Below are 26,536 nucleotides of genomic sequence, written 5' to 3'. Positions count from 1 at the left end.
CCACATTTCAAATGAGTTATAAAGTTGAAGGTGTTTTTTCTTTTTGAAACTAATCGTCCATGACTCCACTGAGTTTAAAGGAGATGTACACTGTCTACGATCAAATTAGATTTGAAGAATTTTGGATAAATTTCAGTGATTTTCCTAGCTATATTATCATTGTAGGACAAATTGTGGGTTTATTGGTAAATTGAGATTTATACTTCTACAGTCATATCATTGCTGCTGCTTGTAGTATTGTTAGCGGTTTGTATGGGTATTAATTCATTCATAGTAGCACTGCGTTGAAATTCATTTGGTATTGTGGTTGCAATGTAATAATCAACTGTTGTTGTTGTTGTATTAGTGGGCTGAGTAGTCGAGTTGTTCAGATAAATTAAACTATTACTGTGATGTGTGCTGATGCTACTCGAACTTGCGCTTGTGTGCATATGGTGCCGTGAATCATGTCTTGATCTACCGACTTCCAACACGGCTTCTTTAGGTACAGCATCCAAGAATTCTTGGCGAATCGAAGGCGGCAATTCTAAGAGCAAATTCGATTTAAGAATGAAACCATAGTTTCTAAACATAAAGCCAAGAGCTAGCAATTTAAGTCCAATTTCTTCAGCTAAAATAGCCTTTTCAAAGATTACCCCGCAACTTTCAGTTGACAAATAATGCCTAAACAGCCTCTCGCAGCATAATTTCTTCAGTCGGTGTAACAAGTACATGTTGGCCATCACCATCAAATCACATATGACTTGCCAAGGTTCTGATTCATCTAATCGATCACTGTATAAGAATTTGAGAAAGGCCATAATGACCTCCACGGGTTCAGGAATCTTCATCTTTCTCTCGATTGCTTCTGACATGCCAGATTTATGGATATGTTTAAAGTGAGGCCAGCGAGTTAGCAAGATAACTTGGTGTACAAAGATTTCTTCTCCGTTCGCTGCAATGATGGAAAAATCAGATAGTTCAGGGCTGTTTAGGAGTTGGATAAATTCACTAGACGATCTTGGTTCAGCAATGTCATACAATCCCAGAGATTCTCCATGAATCACTAAAGCGTCCCTAAAATGATCATAGCCTTGAGGTCTGTATGGATCCGTGTTGCCAAGAAACAAGAGGTTATTGATGTTGATTTGCGATTCTTCAGAGAGACCATGTTTTTCATGGATAATAGTAAAGTAATTCCAACCACCTACTTCAAAATGACCATCACATTCTTGTTTTTCCCATTCAAGCGTATCAAGATCCAACATCCATAAGCTATAAGTGGTTTCTTGAAGTAGAATTTGTTGTTGCTGTTGTTGTTGCTGTTGCTGTTGTTGCTGTTGTTGCTGTTGTTGTTTTAGATAATGGGGATGATGCTGACTCAGGTATCTCCCAAACACAAGTAATTTTCCACAAGCAGTATCACAAAAGTGCTGGCTTTTCACTAGTACCATGCGGGTCTGAAGTTGCTGCTCCTGTGTGCCACCAAGTACTAAATGGGGAGTATAAGGTAACTTGGAAAGATTGACCATAAATAGATCAGAGACTGTGTTGCCTTGTTCGTCTTTGCCTGCGTAAATATACATTTTGTTGCCTATGAGTGTGGCTGAATGGTTGTACCTAGGTGGCATATCGTGAAACCTTGTCCAAGTCATGGTATTTAGATCAAGTACACAAAGTTCGTCCAGTACATAAGTGCCTAAATCCATTTTCAGCTACATATATGCTTTGTATGCTTACAATCTGAACTCTTTGCAAATCCACCATAGATCAATAGCTTGTCTTCAAAAACAGCAGCACTGTGCAAATAACGAGAAGAAATGGTGCCTGTAATGTTTGGTTGATACCAAGAAGACGTTTTCAAGTTAAAAATAAAAACATCTCCGCAATACTCTTGGTATTCATTACAGCCACCTTATATATGTACATTAATTAGTAAACAAAACAAAAAAGAAACTATATCAGGATATTGCGTCTTACCAAAAATGATAATAGAATCTCTCCACCGTGTTGCCGTATGTCCGTATCGTTTACAGGGCGGTGTACCAGTTGTATTCTATCATAAGAAAAAAAAAGACATCACAAAAAGAAAAGAAAGACTTAGGTCAAATCAGCTTTTTAACATACAAACGGAAATATAGTAACTCACCTGAATTAATTCCCAATGCATGTTTTTCAAGTCAAGATAATGGAGATCGTCCGTCACATTGCCTCCACCGCCAAATACATACAGACGTTGTTCTACTTTCACAAAAGAAGGGCGCCATAATCCAGCTAAATTTCGCCCGCTTGTTTTAATAGGTGTCATGTACATATTGAAGAAAAAAAAGTAGAAAGGAGAAAAATGCAACCAATTCTTGATATAAAATTCCCGTATTATATGCGTTTTTTTATATATATGACAATAAAAAATTACGTATTTCGGACAAATGTTGCTTTATTCTTCTTCTTTTTTTCTCGATGGCTTGTCATGAATGAATGGCATTGAGTGTCTTGATTCAAGTGATCTATAGAGAAAATGCAATGCTATTGTGATCTTGTTTACCAAAAAAAAAAGATTGATAAAAGCTGAATTCTCGAAACAGGTATTTTAAACTAAAAGGGCAACTATATTGGCTTGTGCGCTTCTCTTTATTTATTACCATTTATATGAATGAGTAAATTAATATTTTCTCCCTAATCACTTGAACACTTTTACCCCTAAAATGACCATGTGATTGTCATCGTTTGCCATTCATATCCTTTTATCTTTACTTTAGAACAGAAGACATTGATATATCGGATTGTGAGCGAAAAGACAATGCAGTTGAAGCTGTCATAAAAAAAAAGGAGTGCATGAATTCAAGGGAGGCATTCATAAAACGATTTATTGAGCAAGTAATTGTTTTTGCATATACATATATATATCTATTCCGAAAAGTTTGTATCTATAGTCATTTCATAAAGAAAAAAAAAAGGAAGAGTTATTTCAGTTTTTTTTTTCAGACGCAAGATGCCGTTCATTTCATCAAATCATGCAAAGAGCTTTCTAACTCTTGAAATAAATGCATCTTGTATATTAAAGAATACGCGAGTCTTCTTGGGGCATTGAGTTAACCAATGATTCATCAAAAGAACAAACAAATTCACAGGACTGCATAGCCACACAAAGGACACATAAAGCCTGCTTATGCGAGAACAAATGCTGGAAATACCCACAAACTATGTTTACTAACATCCATGGTACCTTTGGAGTTGTTTTGGGCTAAAAAAGTGATTTGTAAAATTTGGTCAAAAGACATTTTTGACCAAAGGGTATTGCTCATAAAATCTTAAGTTTGACAACTTGTGATCTTCTTTTTGACGCTACAAGACGAAAAATGAAGCTATTGACAAGGTTAAATACTTAATATGAGCGCCAGAGGCTATAGTTTTTGTTGAATGTGTTTGTGTAACAGTTGTGCTATGAAAATGATGAGAAATGAGTGAAAAACCTCAAAGACATTTTTATCACTTCTCGCAATATTTTAGTAGCAAAGTTGCTATGTTACTCGCATAAATAGACTCAGAAAGTAGAAATATACAGCTTTTACTGTTACCCCAAGACAAAGCAATTCAATTCTTCATCCAGCCGCATCAGAAATTGAACTTTTGCTAAAAACAGCCCAAAGATGCAGTTATTTTTATTCTCGTATTTTCAGACTCCGCAAACAGCCATTTTGTATGTATGATGCTTTAATATACAAAGTCTGAGACAATGGGTAGGTATCAGTAAAAAAAAAAAAAAACTCATAAAAAAATAAAGGTAGATCAAAGATACAGAAACATCATTGCGCTTCCTATAAGTGTTAAGATCAAATACCCCAGAAAGGGGTTTTATAGTCTTAATTATCCGCATTGAAAGTTTGTCTTACATTGTAATTAGTTCTTTTCAGTAAATATTGGTTAGAATGTAAGCACTAGTTCTTATAAAATACCTTTTAAGATATTATGTTATAACATTCGAGATTTTTGTAAGTACAAACAAAACTTTAATCTATCAATGGAAGGCAAAAGAGAAAGTTTTATAGAAAAAGAACATTGTAGAATAAAGTGGAAAAGGTCGATATACCTTAAAGTCTAAAGGGACTATACCTTAAGATCACTATATTTATACAGAAATGGTTACTTTTTTTCTGGGAATGGAATAAGTGTTTCCTTCTAATTTGCGAATGAACAATCCGTAAGTAGATCCAAAAAGTACAAGGTTACGGAAATTTATGTATATAAAAAGCAAAGGAGGAATTCTTCTTTTTGACGCATTACACACAGCATTCCTTTATATTTTGATGTTTATTGGAAATGCTTCTTAATAGCTACCTGTGGTATTCTTGTTTCAAGATAATAGAACAATAGACTATAAAAACTATGATTGCTTAGTCTCTTTTAATCAATAACTACTATTACCAATTGGATGTCATCTATAACTTATCACTTCCCAAGTTGAGTATCTGAATCATAAGATATATCTTTTTTTTATTGCATCTTTAGCTTGATGTTGTTTACTGGTCAAGTGATCTTGATTAAGCGCTTAAGGATCAAGATGATATAGTCATTCCTATCTATCTATATTCACTTTGTAAACATCTGAATTGAAGCTATCCATGACAAATAGGAAGATCCTCGAGTTGTCATAGACAGCAGCAGATAATCCGAACATACAAGCTACGATTTATGCACACTTGATAGCCATAAACCAGCGTATTAGATCTCAGTGTTTATCACATCTCCAAGCTGTTTTTATTACGAATGCACTATACTAGAGATTGAAAGCTCTACTAATAGTAAAAAAAAAACCCCCCGCTGACGACATGAAAGAAGTACTTACGCTTTTCACATGCAAGTTCTTTGATTGGCATCGTGACTTTAACCACATCTATAAAATCCCTTTCCTTACTTTTTCTCTTTTTTTCTCTTCTTTTCTTTATTCTTTCTTGCAACAGGAAAGGCTCGCGGTGATTTTGTGTAGGATGAGTACAACAAGAAGAGGCTTTGGTCTCTTTGCGTTTGGAAAGGCCTATGCTAACAAACCTGGGTTGGAACTGGCTACTACAACATTGGGAAGGTTGATGTGTGAAGACAGTTGAATCCTCCTTAAAGGCATGCATAAATCTTCTAGTTTCCTTCTATCGTCTCTGTCTCTTGTTGTAGTTAGCAGCTTTTTTTTGTCTCTGTTGTCGCGTAGTTTGAAGGGCAGCAGGAGCGATGAGTAGTTACTAATTTCTTCCACTGCGAACAAGCAATTTCGGGAGGGTGTTTGCCGTGCTTCCCCTCTGTCTGGGTTGTTTCTTTGTGGTGGCTACCCTCTTTTACCCTGTTTTTTTTCTTTCAAAAAAAAAACAATTTAAAAAAAGAAAGAAAATGAAAATGGTCTGCTTGTTTTGAGCAGAAGGGGCAGTGTGTTGGTGACAATAAAACGCGTTTATTTTACTCTTTTATACTTAAAGCCAGGTTTCTTTTTTCATGTATATTTTTTGTAAGTAATAGTGAATAGTATGCTTCCCATATTTTTTTTAAACTTGAACTAATCTGCTAAAAGCGGTTATTCAACGAAAGAAAAAAAAAAGACGCTATAAGGATTTCTACTTTTTTTTCTTCAAACAATGAGCAAAGACAAAGATTCCAACAAGCAAGAAGAGTTATACGACGATGTCTATTTTGACTCAGAACAAGAATTAGATCAAGAAACTATGGGTATTGGCCTCCCTAATCAACAAAAGCCAAGTAAGATCTAACTGAGTGAAAGCAAAAAAAAAAAAAAAAGACTAACCATCTCGATCAATAGAGCAACAACAAAAGAAAAGAGTTTTAAGTAATGACGAGTTACTATATGATCCAGACATGGATGACGAAGACGAAGCTTGGGTCTCCAAGCAAATTGCACGTAAGTCTATTCATTTCTCACCATGATTGCTCATACTATCAATCTAGAGGATTCCTCAAGAACAGACCAAAATATACCCATAGAAGCAAAGACAGATGCTATTTTGACATGTCCCATGTGCTTTACTACTTTATGTTATAGCTGTCAAAGGTAAGTAAAGTGTTGTAGCCATTCAACTGACATATCAATAGACATGAAAAGTATGCAGATCAGTTTAGAGCCATGTTTGTCAGAAACTGTCATACAGTGCCTGGCGAAAGATACAAGTTTAAAAGTGATGATGGTCAAGAAGAATATTATCAAAAAGTGACATGCGAAACGTGTGGCATTCAAGTGGCCATGTTGGATCAAGAAGAAGTCTATCACTTTTTCAATGTTGTAGCTACCTAAATAAACTATATGTATATATATATTTATTAACAACAACCACCACCAGCTTTTTCCTTCTTGCGATATTCTCTGTTTTCATCCATACTACTGTTACGAGACATGCTACGAACACTTGGGGGTCTTAGTTGAACGCGTTCACCGTTTGTAGGGCCAGAAGCACTCTTTTCGTCTGCTGATGTTTGTGAAGTCTTGGGTAAGTTTTCAAAGATGGTAGTAAACACCTTTTCAAACGCGCTGTCTACGTTGGTAGCATCAAGTGCTGAGGTTTCCATAAATAAAAATCCGTCTTTTTCAGCTAAATCTGCACCTTCTTCTGTTGTAACAGCACGACTCGTTTCGCTCAAATCAACTTTGTTACCAACCAACATAATCACAATATTTTGGTCGGCATGGTCTCGAAGTTCCTTTAACCAATGTGACACATTTTGAAAGGAGTTTCTGCGGGTAATGTCTATAAAATGATAAGTATATATATAATATGACATGTATTATTTACCATAGACAACAAGTGCACCAACAGCACCACGGTAGTAACTAAGCACAGTATAAATAATGTTGTTCTGTCTCGCCATTATACTTACGCTCCTGTAATGGCTCTGTAACGTTCTTGTCCGCTTGTATCCCAGATTTGTGCTTTAATAGAACGCTTTTCTATACACAACACACGTTATTCTATAGACTCAATAGCAACTGTTTACCTATTTCAATATTCTTTGTTGCAAATTCTACACCAATAGTACTCTTGCTTTCGAGATTGAACTCGTTGGTCTTTAAGAGACATAAGCTCATCTGCTTATACAATGTGTTAACTTACTGTGAATCGAGAAAGCAAGTTAGACTTTCCTACACCAGAGTCACCAATAAGCACAAGCTTAAAGAGGTAGTCATATTCGTCGTCTGAGAGCATAATAATAAAGAAAAAGAGAGAAAGAGAAAGAAAGAAAGAGAGCGAACCAGAAAGAGAAGAAGTTTATTAAACAAAGCCTAATTTGGTCTAGGTGGCTTTGTTGTGTTCAACTGATTTCAAGCCCGTTTTCATTAAGAAATATTGTCATTTTATTCTAAGCCTGTATAAATCGCCTATTTACCAATCGGAACCCTTCTCTAAGGCGATCTTTATCCTTAGGCCTATTAGTAAACGCGCTTGTCTGATATAAGCAAATGCCATGAGCAATGTTGAATGGCCAAAGAGAGAATAGAAATATATAGCCTATTTAGACAAATTCATAGTATGGCATGTTCTTTATTGTTATGACCAACGGAAAGAATTCCATAAAGCCGTATATTGTGCTACTAGACATGCGTAGTTTCAAATTAGACAGATTTGACAAGTAAAAGAAGATACGTTTTTTTTAATCAAATACAAATAAAGAATATTTCAAGGAGTAACTTTCATATATGCGTTTAAGATGTAGAAACAGTTTCCTGTGACGTACATAAAGTCTGCTGATCAAGTCTGAAACTATCTTGCTCTGCAGCACACATTTTAAAGCAGCAAAATGCCTCACTTTTCATTATTCTGTAGAGGATATGCTACTGCTCATACTTGAAGATTTAGGCACTTTTATATATACATAATATGATTAAAAGACACGTATATGATGGTATATATCATTTTCTAAACTATAAAACAGGCACGTGAACAAGCGTATGCCTTGTTGGAGATGCAGCGCCACTCTTTTCTTTTTCTTTTTGTATATGAATAGGCCTAGATTTTATATACATTTGTATATAAACTTTCTTTTTTCTTTTCTCTCTCTCTCTCTCTCTCTTTCTTTCTTTTTCTTTAACATGCTTTCTAGACGCAAATCATCTACCTTTCGTACTCAACACAATGAAACAAATGAATTTGGATTTAACAAATTAGAAGGGAGAGCCATCATTGATGTCTTGAAAGAAAGTAGAAAGGCAAGTAAAGAAAATATGCAGCACACATGAACTTATACAATGACAGCAAACATTAGGTGGTCTCTTAAACAAAAGAACTTCATTAGGCAATCTGCGTAAATCTAAATCATCTACTACAGCAGATAACAGGACAAGACAAACTCAAATGATGAGTCTTAACCTGAATATGAAGCGAAGATCCACAGGCTGTCTTAGAAGAGACTCTGTGTATTCCAATAAGAGCAACACAGACATCACACAGACTACACCAACAAAGGTTTTTTTCCCTTTATAAATGTCGTGTATCTGTTTCTTATACTTTTTAGGTTTGGAGATCACCAGGATTTTATGAAATACCCAATGTGTTTGGAAGTGATTGTTTTCTCAAGCCTGAACCAATCAGCGAAAAGACGTATCACTTGCGCACACTTAACCTTCAGAAACATATTTCTAAACACCCTTGGCGCCCAGCAGGATTCTGTAATGAAATACCTCAACTACCGCCATTAAGAAGACCAGAAAACGATTTTGAACGTAAACTCAGAAAAGCATTGCCCAAAATTCCAGTCTCGTCTCTTGACCCGCGTAACAAATACGACGGCTTTAAAGAAATTGGCACAGGGTTAGCAAAATAATAAATAATAAACAACAAGCAATCCTCTATATATAGTCAGTTGGAATAAACATCCCTTTTTTTTATAGTGTCAATGGTTCTGTGGTAAGGGCTCAACATCGCTACAAGAAGAATGTGCTACTGGCTATCAAACGATGTCACCTTGATCCTGATCGTGAATACAAGGCTTCTATCATACGTGAATTGCGTATCATGGCTACTGGTCATACAAACCTAATTCGATTACGAGAAGTTTCATTATGGAAACGGGATGTCTGGATGGCCATGGATTTAATGCGTTGCTCTGTATTTGCTGTGCTGTGTCAACGAGGCATACCTGAACAATATGCAGTTCATATTGCCTGCGAGGCACTTAAAGGGCTTGTTTATTTACACTCTAAATCGTTTATTCATCGTGATATCAAATGTGAAAATCTTTTGTTGGGTTGGAATGGTGAAGTCAAATTAGGTAATATTATAAACAAACAAACAATAACAACTTAACAAAGAATAGCTGATTTTGGACTTGCTACCAAGACAAACAGATGTAACCGTGAGAGATTAGGCACAAGCAAATGGATGGCACCCGAAGTCATACGCGAACAACCTTATGATGAGAAGATTGATATGTGGTCTCTTGGCATCACTCTGATTGAAATGATGGACCGTGTACCACCTCATTATTTAGTCAAGGATGAAACAGACTTGTTTAATACTATTTTAAGCGAATCCAGTCCAACATTTACCTATAGTTATCCCACTATGTATATGAGGGGACTTGTTGCTTGGTTGTTGGATGAAACACCATCAACAAGGCCACATGCTGTTGACGTTTTACAGGTAAATACCACTTGAAATGCTAAAAGAATAACAAGATGTTAGGAAATTGAAATTCATGTTCAGAATCAATTGCTACAATGTGCTACTTCAAATGAATTAGCACGCTTTGTTAACCATGTCTTTGGTTCAGCAAAATAAAGAGCAGTAACACAATAGAACATTCTCCTCAAAGTGAGGAACCAATCGTATTTAGTTTATTTTAGTAAATTTGACAGATCCCCTTGGTGCTCCAACATGATCACTTTGAGCACCCATAACATGAATTTCACTTGTGGCCATCATTTCATAATTTCGAATAAAATAGGATACAATGCCTTTGATTTGATGTATCGCAAACCATCGACCAGGACACGCATGCCTATAAAAAAAAATAAGTCATGTAGACAAGAATAAAATGTACTCACTTTCCCATGCCAAATGCTATGTTGTCATGACCTGCTTTAGTAACAAGCTTATCTTGACCTACAAATCTAAAGCCATCAAACGTATCAATATTGATTTGACCAGACTGGTTTTCTCGGTCAAAATGAACATCCAGCATGTTAATAAAGACTTCTCTGCCTATCTCAAAGAATTAAGCTTATTTTCTTTTTGTTTGGGCTTTACCTGGGTTCACGATGGCACCTGATTTTAATACGACATCATGTTGACTTGTGTTTGTATGGGCAAGTCCAATGCCTACCATGCGAGTACGCAAACATTCACGAATAAAACTATCGAGTTTCATCATACGTCGATAAACACCTGGCGTATATACTACATCATCTTGAGTAACTTGGCCTAATTCTTCGTTGATAACCTCTAATTGTTCATCACGAAGTTCCTGAATATACTCAGGATACTTGACAAGACAGTACATGACATAAGTAAGAGCTTCACTTGTTGTATGAACGCCCACAAAGATAAGGATTAAGACAATTGTTGTAAGTGACTCAAGGTATGCATCATCTACTTCATGAGGGTATCTTTCTAACAAATAGGCAAGTACATCTTGATTCTTTTTTTTTCTTTAGTAAGCACAGTGAGAGAGAGAGAGAGACAAATACATACAGGTTCATTTTTATCTCGTCCTAGGATTTCTTTCCTTAATGCGTTTTTGATGATGATGCGATATCTTTTCAATGTAGTTGCATTTTGATGGAAATAACTAAGTCTATGTAAATACCCGTCAAAGTATTATAGTACTTACCGCATATAGATTTGATTAAAAAAGGGGAAAACCACACGCAATGCACTTGGCTTAAAATCTTTACTGATATCTGCTACTGCATTCTCAAACACATTCATTAGATCCTTGTCCTGGCACAAATGAAGACCGACAAAAGCAGAAGCACTGTATCTTGCTACAAAGCTTCTGAAAAAGGGCAACAAGTCTGATTTTTCAAATTCTTTTTCTATTCAAATCATTTTGAGTTGGTTTGAGTTTCATCTATGATTTACCTTGAGTATTTACGTCTTTAAGAAACTGTTTTACTATTAGCTACTTATACTTGACATAATTTGATAACTTACTATTTCAAATGCTCTAGGACTATATTCTTTTAGATTGGGTGTCAAGTGTTTCATGATAGCTTCATGAATCGTATTTTCTGGAAGTGTAAACTCAGTTCCTCCATGAAAGAATGCATTACTGAGAAACTACACGAAAATGAGTACTAGTCCAGCAATGTCAATGCGATTACCTTGCTTTGACTTGCTAAAAAACTAAGGTCTGGATGATGGAATACTTCGTCTGCCTCTCCTGCTCCAACTACTGTCACTAAATCACCATGTAAATGCATACGAAACACAGACCCATATTTCTCAGTAAATTGTCTTGTAAAAGCAGGCGGGTTCAAGTAATATTTAAAAGTAGATCCAATAAAAGGAATCCTGTATGGAACCAGAGGAGGAAGATCCTTATCCTTATCCTATAGTGTTTTAGTATACAATGTCTTGTTTGTTTGTATATGTACCTGAATTAAATAGGAGGTGCATTTGATAAGAGTAAATGCAAAGGCAACAGTGCTTAAGGCAATACTCATATTTCTTTCTGTTAAATGGTCCATTGTTGTTGTTATCTTTAGAGAAATGAATAGCAGATCTATATATATACGATATAAGTCTTTCTAAATTTGGATGAAACAGGCCGAAAAGTGACCCAATTAGGTAAAATATGACCTTGGATTGGCTACTTGCTTAGCTACTTGCTTGGCATGAAGTATTCCCTCCTCTCTTATTTAACTAATGGATAATCATATAAAATGTATCTATAACAAGTACTAATTCAACAAGAATAAGAGCTTTCACTTTTGTTTTTTAATTGATAAAACTTATATTGAAATCATATATCGTGAATTAAACGTATTGTTTTTTCTGATAAGTGTATTATAAGCTGGCTAAGCAAATCTGCTGATCACACGCTACTCAATTGGTTCCTTCTGCGTGGTATTTAGCATAAAGATCAAAATTGCTAATGCATGTCTCCCTATTGGATCAATTAAACATTGACCATTCCAGCTACAGCATTAAACAGACAAGTCGAGAACCTATTCTGAGTTTGAATCAATCTTACTATGCTCAAGGATGGTAGACTACGCATTGAGTGAACAACACCACTTCCATGATCCACCAAAATCTATCAAGCATCACCGAGATCATTCATAAAGCGAGCTTGATAACCATCTTAAAGAATCAAATCTACTTTATTATCATTAAAAAAAGACTTTACGCACAAATACAAGCAATACTGATTGTCAATCGTTTTTTAATTGTTTACTGGATAAAGCATGGAAACAAAAATAAGTATTCTTTTCACTTATTATTGTATTTTAAAACCGTAATGCAACTTAATCTATTTTATCCAACACGCATAATAAACTCCGTCAGTGGCTTATGTCCTTTAATGTTGCTTACTTGGTGGAAGCCATTCAGACTGATAGAAACAAGACATTTTAACTTACCTTTAACCAAGCGATAATAAATCAATATAAAATACAATCACTATACTTTCATTGCCTACCTTATACTCTACAGACTGCTTTCTTGAACAAAACATCAACAGTAAATGACGTCACAAGAGAGTTACACACTGTATAAAATATTTTTTTCTTTGTCTGTTTGACTTATTTTCTCTCTTTAACGACGTTCGGTGCACTTTTTTAAAAACCACCCTTTTCCTTTTTAAATCGCACCTCTTTTTTTTTCTTTACTCTCTTTATTATATTAGCAAAGTAGGTGGCGCTAATTTTTTCTGTTTGTTACTTACTAACATAGCCATAACAGGTCTTGCTAGGATATGCAACTTTGAAAAAAAACAACAACTAATGAATAGAACTCCTAACACAACCGAAAAAACTAACGCTCAACCAGTGTTCAACTACGCTCAGGCTGCAAAGAGAAGCTCACAAAATTTGGAATCACAAAAACCTAAAACAACACCTGCACCTTCTACCAATGAGTCAAAACCCACAGCAGAATCTGCTGCCAAGGTAGAATCTGCGCCTGCTTCTTTTGCTGCTGCGTTATCAAAGAAAACCGAAACGTACGTATCTTATACCTGCCGCAGTCTTGACTGATCTTACTATTTTAGTGGTAAAAACATACCTTCTAAGCCTAGTAACAACAACAACAACAATAATAGAACTACACCTAGAGAACCTTCTACTGAAGCTGGTAAGTACTGTGCATTTTTTTAAGAAAAAAGCCATTCATTCATTTTCTCTATAGCACCCATTCAATTTGGTACTGTCAAGGCTGATGAAGCTAAGCCTGTAGAGACTGAAGCTACAAATGTCACTGAAAACAATTCTGTAAGTATATATCCCATTTATCTATTCTTGTGGAATCACTCATGTTTCTTATTCAGCGTCGTGATTCGACACAGTTAAATAATGCAGAGCCTCATTATTACAACAATAACCGTCACTACGGTTCTCGTCAAGGAAAGCATAACAACCATTCACCCAATATGCAGCCTAGTTATGTCCCTCACCATGTAAAGAAGAACATGTCACCTAATCAAAACAGTGGCAATTGGTCTAATAACCAATACGTATGTATATGTACACATAAAAAAAAAGAGGTGAGGTATATTAACATGTCTATAGTATCGCCCTTCACAATATTATCCTCCCAACACTTTTATGCCTGTTCCTCCCTATACTGGTCAAACATTCGTGCCTCAACCTTCCGTCAATAAAGCCATTGCCATCATCAATCCTACTACAAACGAAGTCATTAACCTTTCCAGTCAACCACCTAAAGAAACTCCTGCAGCTACAACCAAGCCAGAAGAATCAAGTGTAAAGGAAACAAAGGACTTCAAGATTGTTCCTACTCCTTCTCGTGCTATCAAGATTGTTGATCCTAGAGTAAATATGATGCTGTATTTTATTCAACCACTAATTTATTTATAGGCAAAGGAAGAAGAGGCCGAAAAGAAGGCCAAGGAGGAAGCTGAACAAAAGGCCAAGGAAGAAGCCGAACAAAAGGCTAAGGAGGAAGCTGAAAAGAAAGCTAAGGAAGAGGCTGAACAAAAAGTCAAGGAAGAGGCCGAACAAAAGGCCAAGGAAGAAGCCGAGAAGAAAGCTAAGGAGGAAGCTGAACAAAAGGCCAAGGAAGAAGCTGAAAAGAAAGCTAAGGAAGAAGCCGAGCAAAAGGCCAAGGAAGAAGCTGAGCAAAAGGCCAAGGAAGAAGCTGAGCAAAAAGCTAAGGAAGAAGCTGAACAAAAAGCTAAGGAAGAAGCTGAACAAAAGGCCAAGGAAGAAGCTGAGCAAAAAGCTAAGGAAGAAGCTGAGCAAAAAGCTAAGGAAGAAGAAGCCGAAAACAAGACCAAGGAAGAAGAAGAAGAAGCTAAAAAGGCAGCTACTGAAGAATCCAAGTCTGATTCTACTGAAAAGAAGGTCGAAGAACGCATTGCTGCCATTACAGCTGACAAGGCTGCCAGAGGTGCTCCTGGTCGTCTTGATATGTCTGCTATTCCCGCTCATGTCTTCCACGACTCTCCTGTCTCTACACCTTCGAGCCCTTCTGCTCCTAAAGTGAAGGGTCCTCCTATGCGCAAGATCGAAGACTTCAGCGCTATTGAATACCCTCCTGAATTTTTGGCTCCTAAGCCTAGTGCAAACAACAAGATTACTTATGAACCTGCCTTCTTGTTGCAATTCCAAAAGCTCTGTCTTGAGACAGACGAAGATTTATCCGAATTTCAAGGTATGGCTGCTGAACAAAGCAGCGGTAATGAAAGACGTAGCATGTCTCGTCGTCAAACCTCTGAACGTGGTGGTCGTGGTCCTCGTACGCCTGGCGGTGGTTCTGGTGAAGGCGGTATGTATAGAGGTAATTCTCGTGATGGTCGTGGTGAAATGGGCAAGTTCGCTGGTGGCCGTCCCCTCTCTCATCGTCAAGGCAGCAATGGCCCCAACTCTCCCGGTATGGATCGTCAAGATTCTCGTGGTGGCAGAAACCGTAGCAGCCGTGGTGGTAAGGACCGTCATCCTCCTAGAGAACAACAAGGTGGACCTACCATTCCTCTTGATCAAGTGGCTCCCTTAGAAAAGAGTGAGAACCGTTGGGTCCCTACTGTTGTTGCTACTGACGGTGCTGCCTCTACTGCTTCAGAAAGAAAGGAGAGTGCTGAGTCTGACTTGATTTCTCAAGACATCATTGCTCGTAAGATCAAGGCTCTCTTGAACAAGTTGACACTTGAAAAGTTCGATTCTATCTCTAATCAAATTTGGGAATTTGCCAAGCAATCTGAAAAGGAAGACAATGGTCTATCTTTGAGAAATGTCATTCAACTTATCTTTGACAAGGCTTGTGATGAACCTAACTTTGCCAGCATGTGGGCTCAATTATGTAAGAAGCTTTATGACCTCACTGCAAAAGATACCAACATCAAGGATGTCAATATCCTTGACAAGAACGGCGCAATTGTCTCTGGTGGTCCTCTTTACCGTAAATACCTTCTTAATCGTTGTCAACAAGAATTTGAAAAGGGCTGGAAGACTGATTTACCCAAGGTTGATGATAACAACCCTGATGTGATGATGACGGATGAATATTATGCTGCTGTCAAGGCTAAGCGTCAAGGTCTTGGTCTTGTTCAGTTCATTGGTGAACTTTTCAAGCTTCAAATGCTAACTGAACGTGTCATGATTCAATGTTTAATGAAGCTATGTGCTGACCCTAAGCATCCTGAAGACGAAGAAACAGAAACTATGTGTAAGATGTTGATGACTATTGGTAAGACCTTTGATGCCAGTGGCAGAAAGAACAAGGAATGGTTAGATGCCTACTTCCAAAGAATGCAAGAAATGTACGAATCCAGTACTTTGAGTTCTCGTGTCAAGTTCATGATCTTGGTAAATATTTTGTAAAGAGGTGTTTATGCTTACTGTTTCTATAGGATGTCTTTGATCATCGTAAGAGTAAATGGACACTCAAGCGTGGCGGTAACCAACCTGCTCCTACCACCATTTCACAAATTCACGAACAAGCCAAGAAGGCTAGCGAAGAAAAAGAAAAGGAGACCATAAAGCGTTCTGGTAGCTCTCGTGGTGGAGGTAATCCCATGTCCCGTCAAAGCTCTCACCGTAGTGGTGGACGTGATATAATGAGACAAAACTCTTCTCGTAATGCCAATAAAGAAGACCAAAGTGGTAGCAATAGTCCTGGTGCTGCTGCTACTAGTGCAGATGGCTGGAACACTGTTGGTCCTGGTAGTCCCACTACTGCTCCTCGTTTAGGCCGCACAAATGAACTTGCCAACTTTGGTAAGACTGACCGTAGCAAGTCTAGAAACAGTGGTGTACTTGGTCCTTCTAGCAGTCCCTTCTTTAACAACTTGTCTCGCTCTAACTCCAAGTCTGGTGTTGATAAGAAGACCGCTTCTAATGATACACGTTCATCTAGCCCTGCCACTTCCATGTCCAACATGTTTAGTGCTTTGGGTGGTGAAGGTCAAGAAGAAGAAACTGCTGAAAGAAAGAAGTTGCAATTGTTACCCCGTAGTTCAGAAAATGCTGAAGAGGCTGAAAAGTCTGAAGAAGCACTTTCTGCTACTACTGCTCCTAAAGAAGAAGAATCTTCTAGTCCTTCTGAAGTAGAAAAGCCCAAGTTGAGTGATGAAGTTATTGAGCGTAGATGTAAGGGTACAATTGATGAATACTTTAGTCTTCGTGACAAGACAGTAAGTGTAGATTAAGGATTAATGTACAACCGACTTATCATTATTTCTTAGGAATTATGCGAATGTGTCAAGGAATTAGATCATACACATTACCGTGTTGTTTTTGCCAGCAAATTACTAGACGTTGTTGAGAAGAAGACTGAAGATGTTGAAATCGTGTGCGAAATGATTGAAGTCCTCAACAAAGAGAAACTTATGGCCCGAGAAGAATACGTTGCTGCCTTCAAGAAATTCTGGGAAGGCTATGAAGATTTGGTTATTGATGTTCCCAAGGCACCAGAACATGTCAACAAGCTTTTGGCTGCTACCGGTATCGAGCGTTCCGAGGTCGAATGTGAACCCAGTTATTAAAAATACTTTGTGTAAAATCCTACCTAATGCGTTATTGCATTTGATATTTTTATGAATCCATGTACATAAACAACTTTGTTTTTATGATTTCTAGATCGTATGACGAGGAAAAAGAAAGAGTTTATTTAAATCTTTGTTTTTGCTCTGAATTTCAGTAAAGGGGCCAGGATTTCCAAAGGACCAGCCTTCTTGAGAAACTCATGCTATAGACATATATTTGTGAGCATAACCTACGACATTCAGATAACTTACATTCATTAGTTCCATTGAATTGGCTCGTGATCTCACATCAACACAAAGACAAACAGCCAAAAAGGACTTGAGTTCACTGGAGAGTCTCTCTGGGTGCTTTAAGGTAGGTGTACCATTAGTGGCAATAAGATATAAAGCCTTCAAGGGTTCTTCATCAAGGTATGGTGGCTCATTCTCAATCATTTCAATAGCCATAATACCTAAAGACCAGATATCAACCTTGGCACCGTATTCCTTTTGCTTAACCACTTCAGGAGCCATCCAGTAAGGAGTACCCACCATTGTAGCACGCTTTCTTTTTTGATCTGTCAGTTTGGCACAGAAGCCAAAATCACTGATTTTGACATGACCCTGAGCATTAAGCAAAATGTTATCAGACTTGATATCTCTGTGAATAATGTTTTGAGAGTGCAAATGATGGAGACCAGCTACTGTTTCGAGACAGACAGTAGAAATTTGTTGCTCTGTCATTTTGCTGTTATTATCAATGACATCAGTCAATGCACCACCCTCCATGAATTCCATGACAACCCACAAGTCAGCATTGCCAACAAGAAAAGCGTCTAAAAAGTTAACGATATTGGGATGTTGGTATTCTTTCAAGACAAGAATTTCATTGACAATCAATTCTTTGCGTGGTTGATGAGCCAAATCCATTTGTTTAACAGCAACCTTTGTGTTTGTAGCAAGTGAATTGGCAACATACACAGAACCAGAAGCACTATCAATTTATGAGATAACATAGATGTTTGATCAACAACTTTACCCTTGACCCACGCGTTTGATTTTCTTATAGCATTCGTTTGGATCACCCTTTGATACAACCGAGCCTACAAAGCGTATTAACATATCCGTGTAACAGCACAGATATACTTACGAAGCTTTTCCATGATTTGTGCTTCTGTCATTGTACTGATTCTTTGCTCCATCTTCTTCTTAGAAGAGACTTGAGCAGCAGCCTTTTCTCGCTCTCTTTCCTTATGTAGACGCTCTCTTTCTCTTTCGCGTTCTCTTTCTTTTTCACTTTCCATATGCTGCAATTGTAACTGGTATTGTTCTTTCTCTCTCTCTCGTTGTTGGTAGTAGTTTACACTACTAGATCGAAGTGGAATAACCTTTTTCTTTTCTTCACCTTCTTGTTTGTTGACCACATTGGGGATTGTCGGACTTCCATTTTGTTGATCTCGAGAAGGTAAAGTGTAATTGCTCTAACAGGAAATTAATAATTTAAATTTATTGAAATTTTCTGCTTACCTTGTTACTGAGGGATGGTTTTGGTGTAGAAGGTGATTTTAAAGGCTGTTGCTGTTGCTGCTGCTGTTGTTGATCCTATACATGGCATCAGAAAGGGCTAGGATCGAACATTGAACATACCTGAATTTTCAGTTCAGCAAGAGCTGCAATAGCGGATGGAGGAGGAGGAGCAGGTCTAGTTGGTATATTCTTGGGCGGTAATTTTACATTGGGAATCATATTTTGTTGTGTTGGTGATTGAGCATCTTGGTCATGAAGTGCTTTTTCTTGCATCATTTTAGCCCAACCCAAACCACTCATACGCTCAACAGCGCCTTGAAGTTGAGAAGTACCATACTCTTCTTCCTCCCGCTTTGTTTGTTCAGCATAAAATTCTAATACATCCAAAACAGCTTGAGGATTCTTGGCTGCATCTTCGGCTGTAATAGCTGAACCTTTCAACAATCGAGTCCATTGATCAGGCAAGCCCTAATAACAAGGTGAATAAGAAAAAAAGCTTATTTTTGGGAAAGTAAACGTATTTACCGTAAAAGCACCGGTTATTGGATCAAATCCCACATGGACCTTGTGAATAAAATCTGTTGGACCAGAAGCACCAACGGAAGATCTCTAAAACAAGTTTTAGTTTTCTGTATTTCGAGATCCCAAGCCTTACGTTGTATATTTCGTCCATCCAACTATAAAGTTCCTCATCGCTTTTACAAGAAATATAATAGGTTTTGTCTTTGGCAGAAATTTCAAAGCAATAAGGCTTTAAATCAATTCTTGTTACTGACCCAATCTCCTTGAGAAAAATTAAACCAATACATTGGCCAGCCTTTTTTTTTTTAATAAACAATCAAGCCAATAAACATTCATTTCTTACCTCATTACGATGAAAAGTCAAGGATTGATCTCTCAGTACACAGTATCGCTTTGACCAGATCCAAGCTCTTAAGCCTTCTTCCTTTAAAGAAAGATATCCTTCTTTAATAATATCGGGCATTCTGTGTAATGAGTAAAAAAAGTAAAAAGGAGAAAGAAAGGAGAACCTAAAAAAACTCGATATCTCTCTTTTTTTTATTTAATTCGGAGATGCAGTTGTCATGTACAACATTAGTAGAAGAGAGGAGAGAATATTAAACAGTTGCCTTTTAAGTCAGTGCGTACTTTTGGAGGAAAAGCTCATCTAAACACATATTTCAAACATCAACAAAAAGCCACATAGAATCAGTTTCAAAAAAAAAAGAAAAAGAAAAATGCATTTTATTGTCACCAACACACTGCCCCTTCTGCTCAAAACAAGCAGACCATTTTCATTTTCTTTCTTTTTTTAAATTGTTTTTTTTGAAAGAAAAAAAACAGGGTAAAAGAGGGTAGCCACCACAAAGAAACAACCCAGACAGAGGGGAAGCACGGCAAACACCCTCCCGAAATTGCTTGTTCGCAGTGGAAGAAATTAGTAACTACTCATCGCTCCTGCTGCCCTTCAAACTACGCGACAACAGAGACAAAAAAAAGCTGCTAACTACAACAAGAGACAGAGACGATAGAAGGAAACTAGAAGATTTATGCATGCCTTTAAGGAGGATTCAACTGTCTTCACACATCAACCTTCCCAATGTTGTAGTAGCCAGTTCCAACCCAGGTTTGTTAGCATAGGCCTTTCCAAACGCAAAGAGACCAAAGCCTCTTCTTGTTGTACTCATCCTACACAAAATCACCGCGAGCCTTTCCTGTTGCAAGAAAGAATAAAGAAAAGAAGAGAAAAAAAGAGAAAAAGTAAGGAAAGGGATTTTATAGATGTGGTTAAAGTCACGACGCCAAAAAGTCTAGGCTTCGTTCTACAAACATCTATCTCTGGTTCAATAGTGTATAAATACAAGCCTTTTTTTTCTATTGCTTTTTTGAGGCTTCAAATGTTCAACGTGTCGGGCTTTTTTTTTTCTCATCAAATTCTCATGTTGCTTATTTTCCAAGCTTTAATATTCTATACAGTTTCACTTGAATATGGTATAATCACCTGAACTTAATAATGCAGATGCTAATTACTAACGCAAAATTTATTGTTAGATAATGCAAGTAAAGTACGTGGCATCCATATGTACTCTTAGTATTCGGATGCTTTTGGTGTAAAGGCTTTCGTAACAATTCGATGCGCTTTATCCGAAATGTGAGCAAAGGCTCTTGTTCCTTCTTTGATCCATAGCAGACACTGAAGATTCAATGCGCTTTGTCACCATGTACTCTACTCTCCGTCTTGGCATTATTTTTCAACAAGGTAAGAAAGACACGTATTACATATCAATTCAGTTTGGACTCAACGGGATATGTTCCTAGGTTCACGTACAACTAATCGAAATGATGAAGTAAACCCATTTATATATCAACTAAGTTTCGGTTCTTTTCATCAATGCAAAACTTGAAAAGTAGAATATTATCAGCATGATTAGCTGTCCCAAAAACTTGGATTTCCTGCAAAAGATAAAGAAAAAATGACTGCTGGTTTTCAATCATTTTAGGCTTACGATAACCAAAGTGATCTTTTCATACGGTCCAAAAATTCGTAAAGTCTTCTTTCTTGGATAAGCTATCTAATCTAGATGACCTGTTATTTCAAGATAAACAGAAATGGCTAGACATATAAAGATCTGTACAATAAAGTTTGTTCACAATACATAAGCTGTACCACTTCAAAGATAGGGATATTAAATTAGTACAAATACACACGCTTGACATGAATTGTTTTCTCATCATCTCTTGCACAAACTATGAAAGAAAATACAGACAGTTTTCATTCAAAGGAATACATCTCGGTAGTTGAACAAGCTCTTTTTATGAAAACAGAAGCAGAAAAAAAGCTTCTTCGCAAAATCAATTTCACATTCATGCCATTTGCATGTTTAATTCTATTTATTCAGGTAATGTTTTAATTGCCATGTCTACAGCTACTAACAATAAACACTCATAGTTTATAGACAAATCAGCACTTTCAACAATCAGTGTAATGCCACAATTTTATGCAGATACAGGCATAAATCGAGATCAATATAGTTGGCTTGGCTCTATTTTTTACCTGGGGTTTCTCTGTATGCAATTACCAAACAACTACATGATGCATAAATTTCCATTATCTAAATATGTTGGAGCTATTCTTGTTATATGGGGCATTGTACTTTTCAGTACAGCTTTTTCTAAAAACTTTGGTCACCTTATTGCTCTTCGCTTTTTACTCGGTTTTTTCGAGGCAATTACTTATCCAAGCATGTTCTTGTTAATTGCTACAATGTATAGAAGATCTGAACAAGTACTCGGTTTTGGGGTCATGTTTCTTAGTAACAGTGTTGGTATGATTATTGGTGGTGTCATTGGTGTCGGTATCATGGAAATGCCCACCGTTGGTAACATTTCACCTTGGAAATGGTCCATGATCATTTTTGGCTCAGTCACTATACTTATGGGTATTGTCTACTTTATTTTTTTACCTGACAGACCTGATTCCCGCTGGTTCAGATTAACTGAAGAAGAAAAGTCAATAGTTGAAGATCGTGTGCGTGACAATGCTGTTATTCGAACTTACAAAGTCAACAAGGACCAGATATGGGAAGCACTGAAGGAACCTCGTCTATATTGCTATTGCTTGATTTCTCTTTTTATTGAACTACAAAATGGAGCTCTTACTACTTTTCAAAGTATCATTATAGCTGATCTTGGCTTCTCGAGTACAAATGCTGTATTATTGACTATTCCTGGTGGTGTATTTGCTCTTTTATTGGTCGCTGGATCTACTTCTCTCAGTAAGAGATGGAAAGAAACTATTTGGATGGCTATTGCCATGTGCACTATTTCCGTCATTGGCTTGATATTGTTGGCCGTCATTCCCTCAGGCGGAATCAAGCTATTTGGTCTCTATCTAAGCTGGGGCTGTACGCCGACCTATGTTCTTATGCAGGCTTCCATCACAAGTAATGTTTCTGGGTATACAAAGAAGATTTTCTACACAAGTGGCAATATGATTTCCTATACACTGGGTAACTTTATCGGACCTCTTTTACTTCGTAGCAAAGAAGCTCCTCATTATTTGACCGGTATGAGTATTTATATTGCTGCCAATGTATTGGTCATTCTTATTTTCCTTTATTTGCGATTTAGTTATGTTAGGGCTAATAAGATGCGAAATTTGGATAAGAATGATAATACCGTTGCTTTACCTGATGATTTGGAAGACATTAGCGATGTACAGAATCCAAAATTTGTCTATAGAACTTGATTGTATATACATATTGCTATTTGTTAATGCTTAATACACTTTATTTGTTTTTTTTAACATCGATTTTGTTGATTTGCTATGATAGCTGTGGCTTGTGTAATGACATTTAAAAGCAGAAATAAATGTACACACACACGCTTTATTCTTCTTTTTTCATAATCTCAAGATGCCCGGAGAACATATGCAGTCTGCCAAAGTGGTTTTAATTCTTTGTTCTTGTTTCTTTGCCTACGGTGTAAGTTTTATTTGCTCGAGAAAATATTGTATTTATTCGTATATTTTAGACTACCTGGTCAGACTGGGCCTTTGACTATTACTTTCTTTGGGCCAACTTGGCTGAACACCCTAACGCCGTTGCTAGAGCTACAGTAAGATACACATTGACTAACAATTATATTCTAACGCGTACTGGTTAGCAATACTATACTAGTCAATTAGATGCACCTGATATCATTAAATACATTCCATTCATCAACTTGTTGATCGCTGCTGTTGGATTTGCTGCTGGTTTAGCTAATATGACCGATGGAAATATTTTATTTGATGGTGCTTCTTTAGGTATGTATAATTACGAATGTTATCGATTATTTCCTAATACATGTATAGTGTTGATGCTTTTTGCGCTCTCTACTTATTCTACTTCTGTAAAACCAGGTAAAAAAAAAAAGAGAGAGAGAGAGATAAACAATGTTACAGGATAAAACTTAACCTTATCCTCCTAGGAATCTTAAATATTTCTCAAACGAATGATGTTGAAGAACTAAGCAAGAATTTAAGAAACATTGCTGCTGCTCACTTTATTATGACTTTGGCTATCACTGGTATTGTTGGTTTGCAAATTACTCATTATGTCTTGACCAAGCGAGCTGATAATGCTGAAAGAGCTGAAGCTGCTGCTGCTAAAAAGAACAAATAAGTGTATATAAATGTAATGATCGGTACAATAAAACTATAATTCTTAATACAAAAAAGATCTCTGAGACTGTATGGTTATGATACAATGTTTTATTATTATTATTATTATTATTATTAGAATGAAATACAAAGGTATATATGGAATGAATACAGGACTACATATAGTTATAGACCACGGGAAGCACAGTAACCAGGAAGTTCTTCACCTGTATTTAAAGGATGAATCCAAGAACTGATAGTCACTTCAAGTGTATATACAAGAATGCCTGCACCAAAGATCATCAACAAACTATCAAGTACTCTATCAATAAGCTTCTTGCTGATCTTAAAGTGAAACATGCCGGGGAAAATAAAACACAAAGGTACGCAGGCAACAGAACCAACTAAAGAAACAAACTTGTCAAGGTTATCACCACCAATACCGAATGCAATAGCAGCACACGCAACACAGAGAATGGCTCTGTATACATTCTTGGTCCATTTGACAGCTAAGCTATCTCTACCAGATTTGAATCGACCAAAAAGACCATTTTCAATGATCTTTAAAGCAGGGAAAAGCATAAGAGGAGAAGTAAGGATGATAGCCAAAGAATACAGCAATTGCACAGCAAGTGTAAGCTTGTTATCAGAAGGGAAGTTATAAATAATAGCGGATTGGACAGTATCACCATAAGCCAAATAAGAGAGAGTACCAATCAAGATATAGACAATGCATACAATAATCATACCCAAAGTGACAACAAAAGGAAACCTTTCAGGACGCTCCATGGCTTCAACAATAGGAATGATCAAACCAATACCTTCAAACGAGAATGTGGCAGTACCGATCATAAGAGCAAAGTTGTTAGGATTCACAGGAGCCACATTTGGCCCAATACCCATCGAGCTCAATTGAGCAGAAGTAAAATAAACAATACAAATCAAGCCAAAAAGAATCAAGATATCGGCTGCAATGGCTGCAAAAGACAATTTTGCAATGTGTCTAACCAAAGAAAAAGGAATAAGAATAACAAGGGGCATCCAAATGTAATATTTTTGCTCAATGCCAGCAGTACAATTTGATAGCACATCTACCACATTGACCAAGTTACCCGAAATAAAGATAAAATAAGAGCATACAAAACCAATTTGAGAGATGACAATGAAAAATAAGACAGCCAAACGCACTGATGAACCATACAAAACGCCACCTATGTTACCATAGGATCCACCAATGATTTGCTGTGTATTGACCAATCTCAAGAATGAAAATAAACAAATAGCAGCAATGACAACCATCAGCACAATCGATAGTGCTAGACCACCATTTTGAAACCTACGCATCGATAGGGACAAGGTAAGTTTATGATCTAGATATCTTTTTTTTATAACCCCGCATACTTACGCTTTAGGTAAGAAAAGAACACCTGATCCAATGAAAGCCTTCAAGAACATAAACATAGCCTTTCCTACTGAGGCCTTGGGGACCTCCTCTTCCTCTTGTTCCATGGACTCTTCTCCTATGGTTGACTCTTCATGCTTGCGTACAGATGTATTAGAAGCAAGACTCTTGCGCTTCTCTTCGTCAAAGGGTTCAATGTGTCTTGAGTTGCGTCGGCTGTCATCGAGTCTTTCACCTGCAAAGTTACTATAGACAGACAGGGATGAAACGGTTCGAGCAAGTGATTTTCGCTTGGCAGCTGATATGGAGGCGAATGATGTAGTGCGACTAGATATTTTGGGACGAGTGTTCTTATGAGGACGCATACTAGCAAATGAGTTTGCTCTACTACTTTCATTGAATGCATAGCTTGATTTGTGGTTTGGCATAGATTCCATAGCAGAGGGAGCAAAGTGAGCACGATTGGGGTACTTGGTCGAGCCAATAGTACTGCTTCCTGCATCATTGGCTCCAGGGGAGGTATATGATTTACTTCGAATCTCACCTAGATTCGCTGTACCTCTCACTTCATCATTGTTATTGTTAGCAGACATTTTGGCGGTAAAGAAATGAAAAAGAGGGGTGAGTTGGATAGTGGATTGACAGCTGTATATATAATAATTCGGCATCTAAATAATTTTTTTTTCTCAATTTCGATCCAACTGAGACTTCTTGGTTACCATCCAAAAGAAATTAAAAAGCAATAGCCATCTCCTCTACGTCATGTTACACAGTCCCATAAATATGAGTTCTTTCATTTTATAAGCATATACGTCTAAATGAAGTACGTTTCTCCAAGTTGAGTTGTTCAATTATATACAGTGCCAAAACAGGAAAAACAGATCTACTCTTTTTGCCACCATCTTTCTTCGTAGGAATCAAGCTATGCACTGTGTCACCTTGATTGACGTCAGATTACTGAGGAGAGAAGTGGGGGATATGATATCATCGCATTGCCTCTCATTGGTAGAAGCGCAAGTTTTTCCGGTTCGATTCTTTTGCGCACACTTGACAGTGACATCAATACTTTTCAAAAGAAGAGAAAAAGTATCATATAAAGGGAAAAGATGCCGTCTTACTGTAGAAAGAGTCTATACAGCCTATTTTTAGCACTATCATATCAAATTTGTCAAGATGACAGCTGCACTTTGGACAGTGTACTTGACAGCACTTTTATGTTGTACATAGTTTCTCAACTATTGTATGTTAAAAAGCAGGAACTTGTTCATCTTTTGTTGTTAATTCCTCGGTTGTCCACAGTGAGAGATCGGTATCACAAGCAAAACAGTCTTCATTTGCTTGAGTTTGTACTA

The 26,536-nt window shown here is 37.1% G+C and overlaps 10 protein-coding genes across 10 annotated transcripts; 5 read left to right on the top strand and 5 right to left on the bottom strand.

Annotated features, from left to right (window-relative positions):
- Positions 1 to 197: 197 nt before the first annotated feature.
- B0P05DRAFT_575438 (uncharacterized protein) lies at positions 198 to 2,293 on the bottom strand (the record flags this gene model as incomplete). The annotated part of the gene is made up of 4 exons (XM_051581643.1): positions 198 to 1,678; positions 1,720 to 1,893; positions 1,960 to 2,035; positions 2,129 to 2,293. 4 exons carry the CDS (start codon positions 2,291 to 2,293, stop codon positions 198 to 200), a joined length of 1,896 nt encoding a protein of 631 aa, XP_051430336.1.
- Positions 2,294 to 5,600: 3,307 nt separating this feature from the next.
- On the top strand, positions 5,601 to 6,271 carry B0P05DRAFT_591592 (E2F-associated phosphoprotein-domain-containing protein; the record flags this gene model as incomplete). The annotated part of the gene is made up of 4 exons (XM_051582918.1): positions 5,601 to 5,721; positions 5,783 to 5,881; positions 5,929 to 6,031; positions 6,073 to 6,271. The coding sequence occupies 4 exons, from the start codon at positions 5,601 to 5,603 to the stop codon at positions 6,269 to 6,271; spliced, it is 522 nt and encodes a 173-aa protein (XP_051430335.1).
- Positions 6,272 to 6,297: 26 nt separating this feature from the next.
- B0P05DRAFT_575436 (GTP-binding protein) lies at positions 6,298 to 7,178 on the bottom strand (the record flags this gene model as incomplete). The annotated part of the gene is made up of 5 exons (XM_051581642.1): positions 6,298 to 6,722; positions 6,768 to 6,805; positions 6,853 to 6,922; positions 6,970 to 7,060; positions 7,086 to 7,178. The coding sequence occupies 5 exons, from the start codon at positions 7,176 to 7,178 to the stop codon at positions 6,298 to 6,300; spliced, it is 717 nt and encodes a 238-aa protein (XP_051430334.1).
- A 1,167-nt stretch (positions 7,179 to 8,345) lies between these two features.
- Positions 8,346 to 9,749, top strand: B0P05DRAFT_479514 (kinase-like domain-containing protein; the record flags this gene model as incomplete). The annotated part of the gene is made up of 5 exons (XM_051575069.1): positions 8,346 to 8,435; positions 8,485 to 8,780; positions 8,861 to 9,240; positions 9,286 to 9,611; positions 9,654 to 9,749. The coding sequence occupies 5 exons, from the start codon at positions 8,346 to 8,348 to the stop codon at positions 9,747 to 9,749; spliced, it is 1,188 nt and encodes a 395-aa protein (XP_051430333.1).
- Positions 9,750 to 9,800: 51 nt separating this feature from the next.
- B0P05DRAFT_575434 (cytochrome P450) lies at positions 9,801 to 11,659 on the bottom strand (the record flags this gene model as incomplete). Its single annotated transcript, XM_051581641.1, has 9 exons — positions 9,801 to 9,969; positions 10,016 to 10,172; positions 10,218 to 10,608; positions 10,662 to 10,764; positions 10,801 to 11,005; positions 11,052 to 11,076; positions 11,124 to 11,249; positions 11,294 to 11,521; positions 11,567 to 11,659. The coding sequence occupies 9 exons, from the start codon at positions 11,657 to 11,659 to the stop codon at positions 9,801 to 9,803; spliced, it is 1,497 nt and encodes a 498-aa protein (XP_051430332.1).
- A 2,607-nt stretch (positions 11,660 to 14,266) lies between these two features.
- On the top strand, positions 14,267 to 17,240 carry B0P05DRAFT_499154 (armadillo-type protein). Its single transcript, XM_051575418.1, has 3 exons — positions 14,267 to 15,955; positions 16,000 to 16,782; positions 16,834 to 17,240. Exons 1-3 carry the CDS (start codon positions 14,561 to 14,563, stop codon positions 17,131 to 17,133), a joined length of 2,478 nt encoding a protein of 825 aa, XP_051430331.1. The 5' UTR covers positions 14,267 to 14,560; the 3' UTR covers positions 17,134 to 17,240.
- Positions 17,208 to 19,720, bottom strand: B0P05DRAFT_561290 (kinase-like domain-containing protein). Its single transcript, XM_051580468.1, has 9 exons — positions 19,505 to 19,720; positions 19,295 to 19,456; positions 19,165 to 19,248; positions 18,760 to 19,107; positions 18,640 to 18,714; positions 18,263 to 18,593; positions 18,152 to 18,215; positions 17,386 to 18,106; positions 17,208 to 17,336 (listed from the first exon to the last, which is right to left on the bottom strand). The coding sequence occupies exons 1-9, from the start codon at positions 19,622 to 19,624 to the stop codon at positions 17,259 to 17,261; spliced, it is 1,983 nt and encodes a 660-aa protein (XP_051430330.1). The 5' UTR covers positions 19,625 to 19,720; the 3' UTR covers positions 17,208 to 17,258.
- A 1,735-nt stretch (positions 19,721 to 21,455) lies between these two features.
- On the top strand, positions 21,456 to 22,888 carry B0P05DRAFT_479534 (major facilitator superfamily domain-containing protein; the record flags this gene model as incomplete). The annotated part of the gene is made up of 2 exons (XM_051575072.1): positions 21,456 to 21,539; positions 21,590 to 22,888. 2 exons carry the CDS (start codon positions 21,456 to 21,458, stop codon positions 22,886 to 22,888), a joined length of 1,383 nt encoding a protein of 460 aa, XP_051430329.1.
- A 139-nt stretch (positions 22,889 to 23,027) lies between these two features.
- On the top strand, positions 23,028 to 23,859 carry B0P05DRAFT_561279 (ER membrane protein SH3). Its single transcript, XM_051580467.1, has 5 exons — positions 23,028 to 23,123; positions 23,173 to 23,256; positions 23,305 to 23,446; positions 23,495 to 23,542; positions 23,611 to 23,859. Exons 1-5 carry the CDS (start codon positions 23,055 to 23,057, stop codon positions 23,802 to 23,804), a joined length of 537 nt encoding a protein of 178 aa, XP_051430328.1. The 5' UTR covers positions 23,028 to 23,054; the 3' UTR covers positions 23,805 to 23,859.
- Positions 23,860 to 23,912: 53 nt separating this feature from the next.
- Positions 23,913 to 25,795, bottom strand: B0P05DRAFT_499146 (transmembrane amino acid transporter protein-domain-containing protein). The gene is made up of 2 exons (XM_051575417.1): positions 25,188 to 25,795; positions 23,913 to 25,118 (listed from the first exon to the last, which is right to left on the bottom strand). Exons 1-2 carry the CDS (start codon positions 25,775 to 25,777, stop codon positions 23,969 to 23,971), a joined length of 1,740 nt encoding a protein of 579 aa, XP_051430327.1. The 5' UTR covers positions 25,778 to 25,795; the 3' UTR covers positions 23,913 to 23,968.
- Positions 25,796 to 26,536: the final 741 nt, after the last annotated feature.

Source organism: Gilbertella persicaria (genome assembly GCF_025201335.1).
Source record: "Gilbertella persicaria strain CBS 190.32 chromosome Unknown B0P05scaffold_60, whole genome shotgun sequence".
Taxonomy (NCBI): Eukaryota; Fungi; Mucoromycota; class Mucoromycetes; order Mucorales; family Choanephoraceae; genus Gilbertella; species Gilbertella persicaria.
The sequence above is the reverse complement of the archived record's forward strand: the minus strand, read 5'-3'. Positions and strand labels throughout refer to the sequence as shown.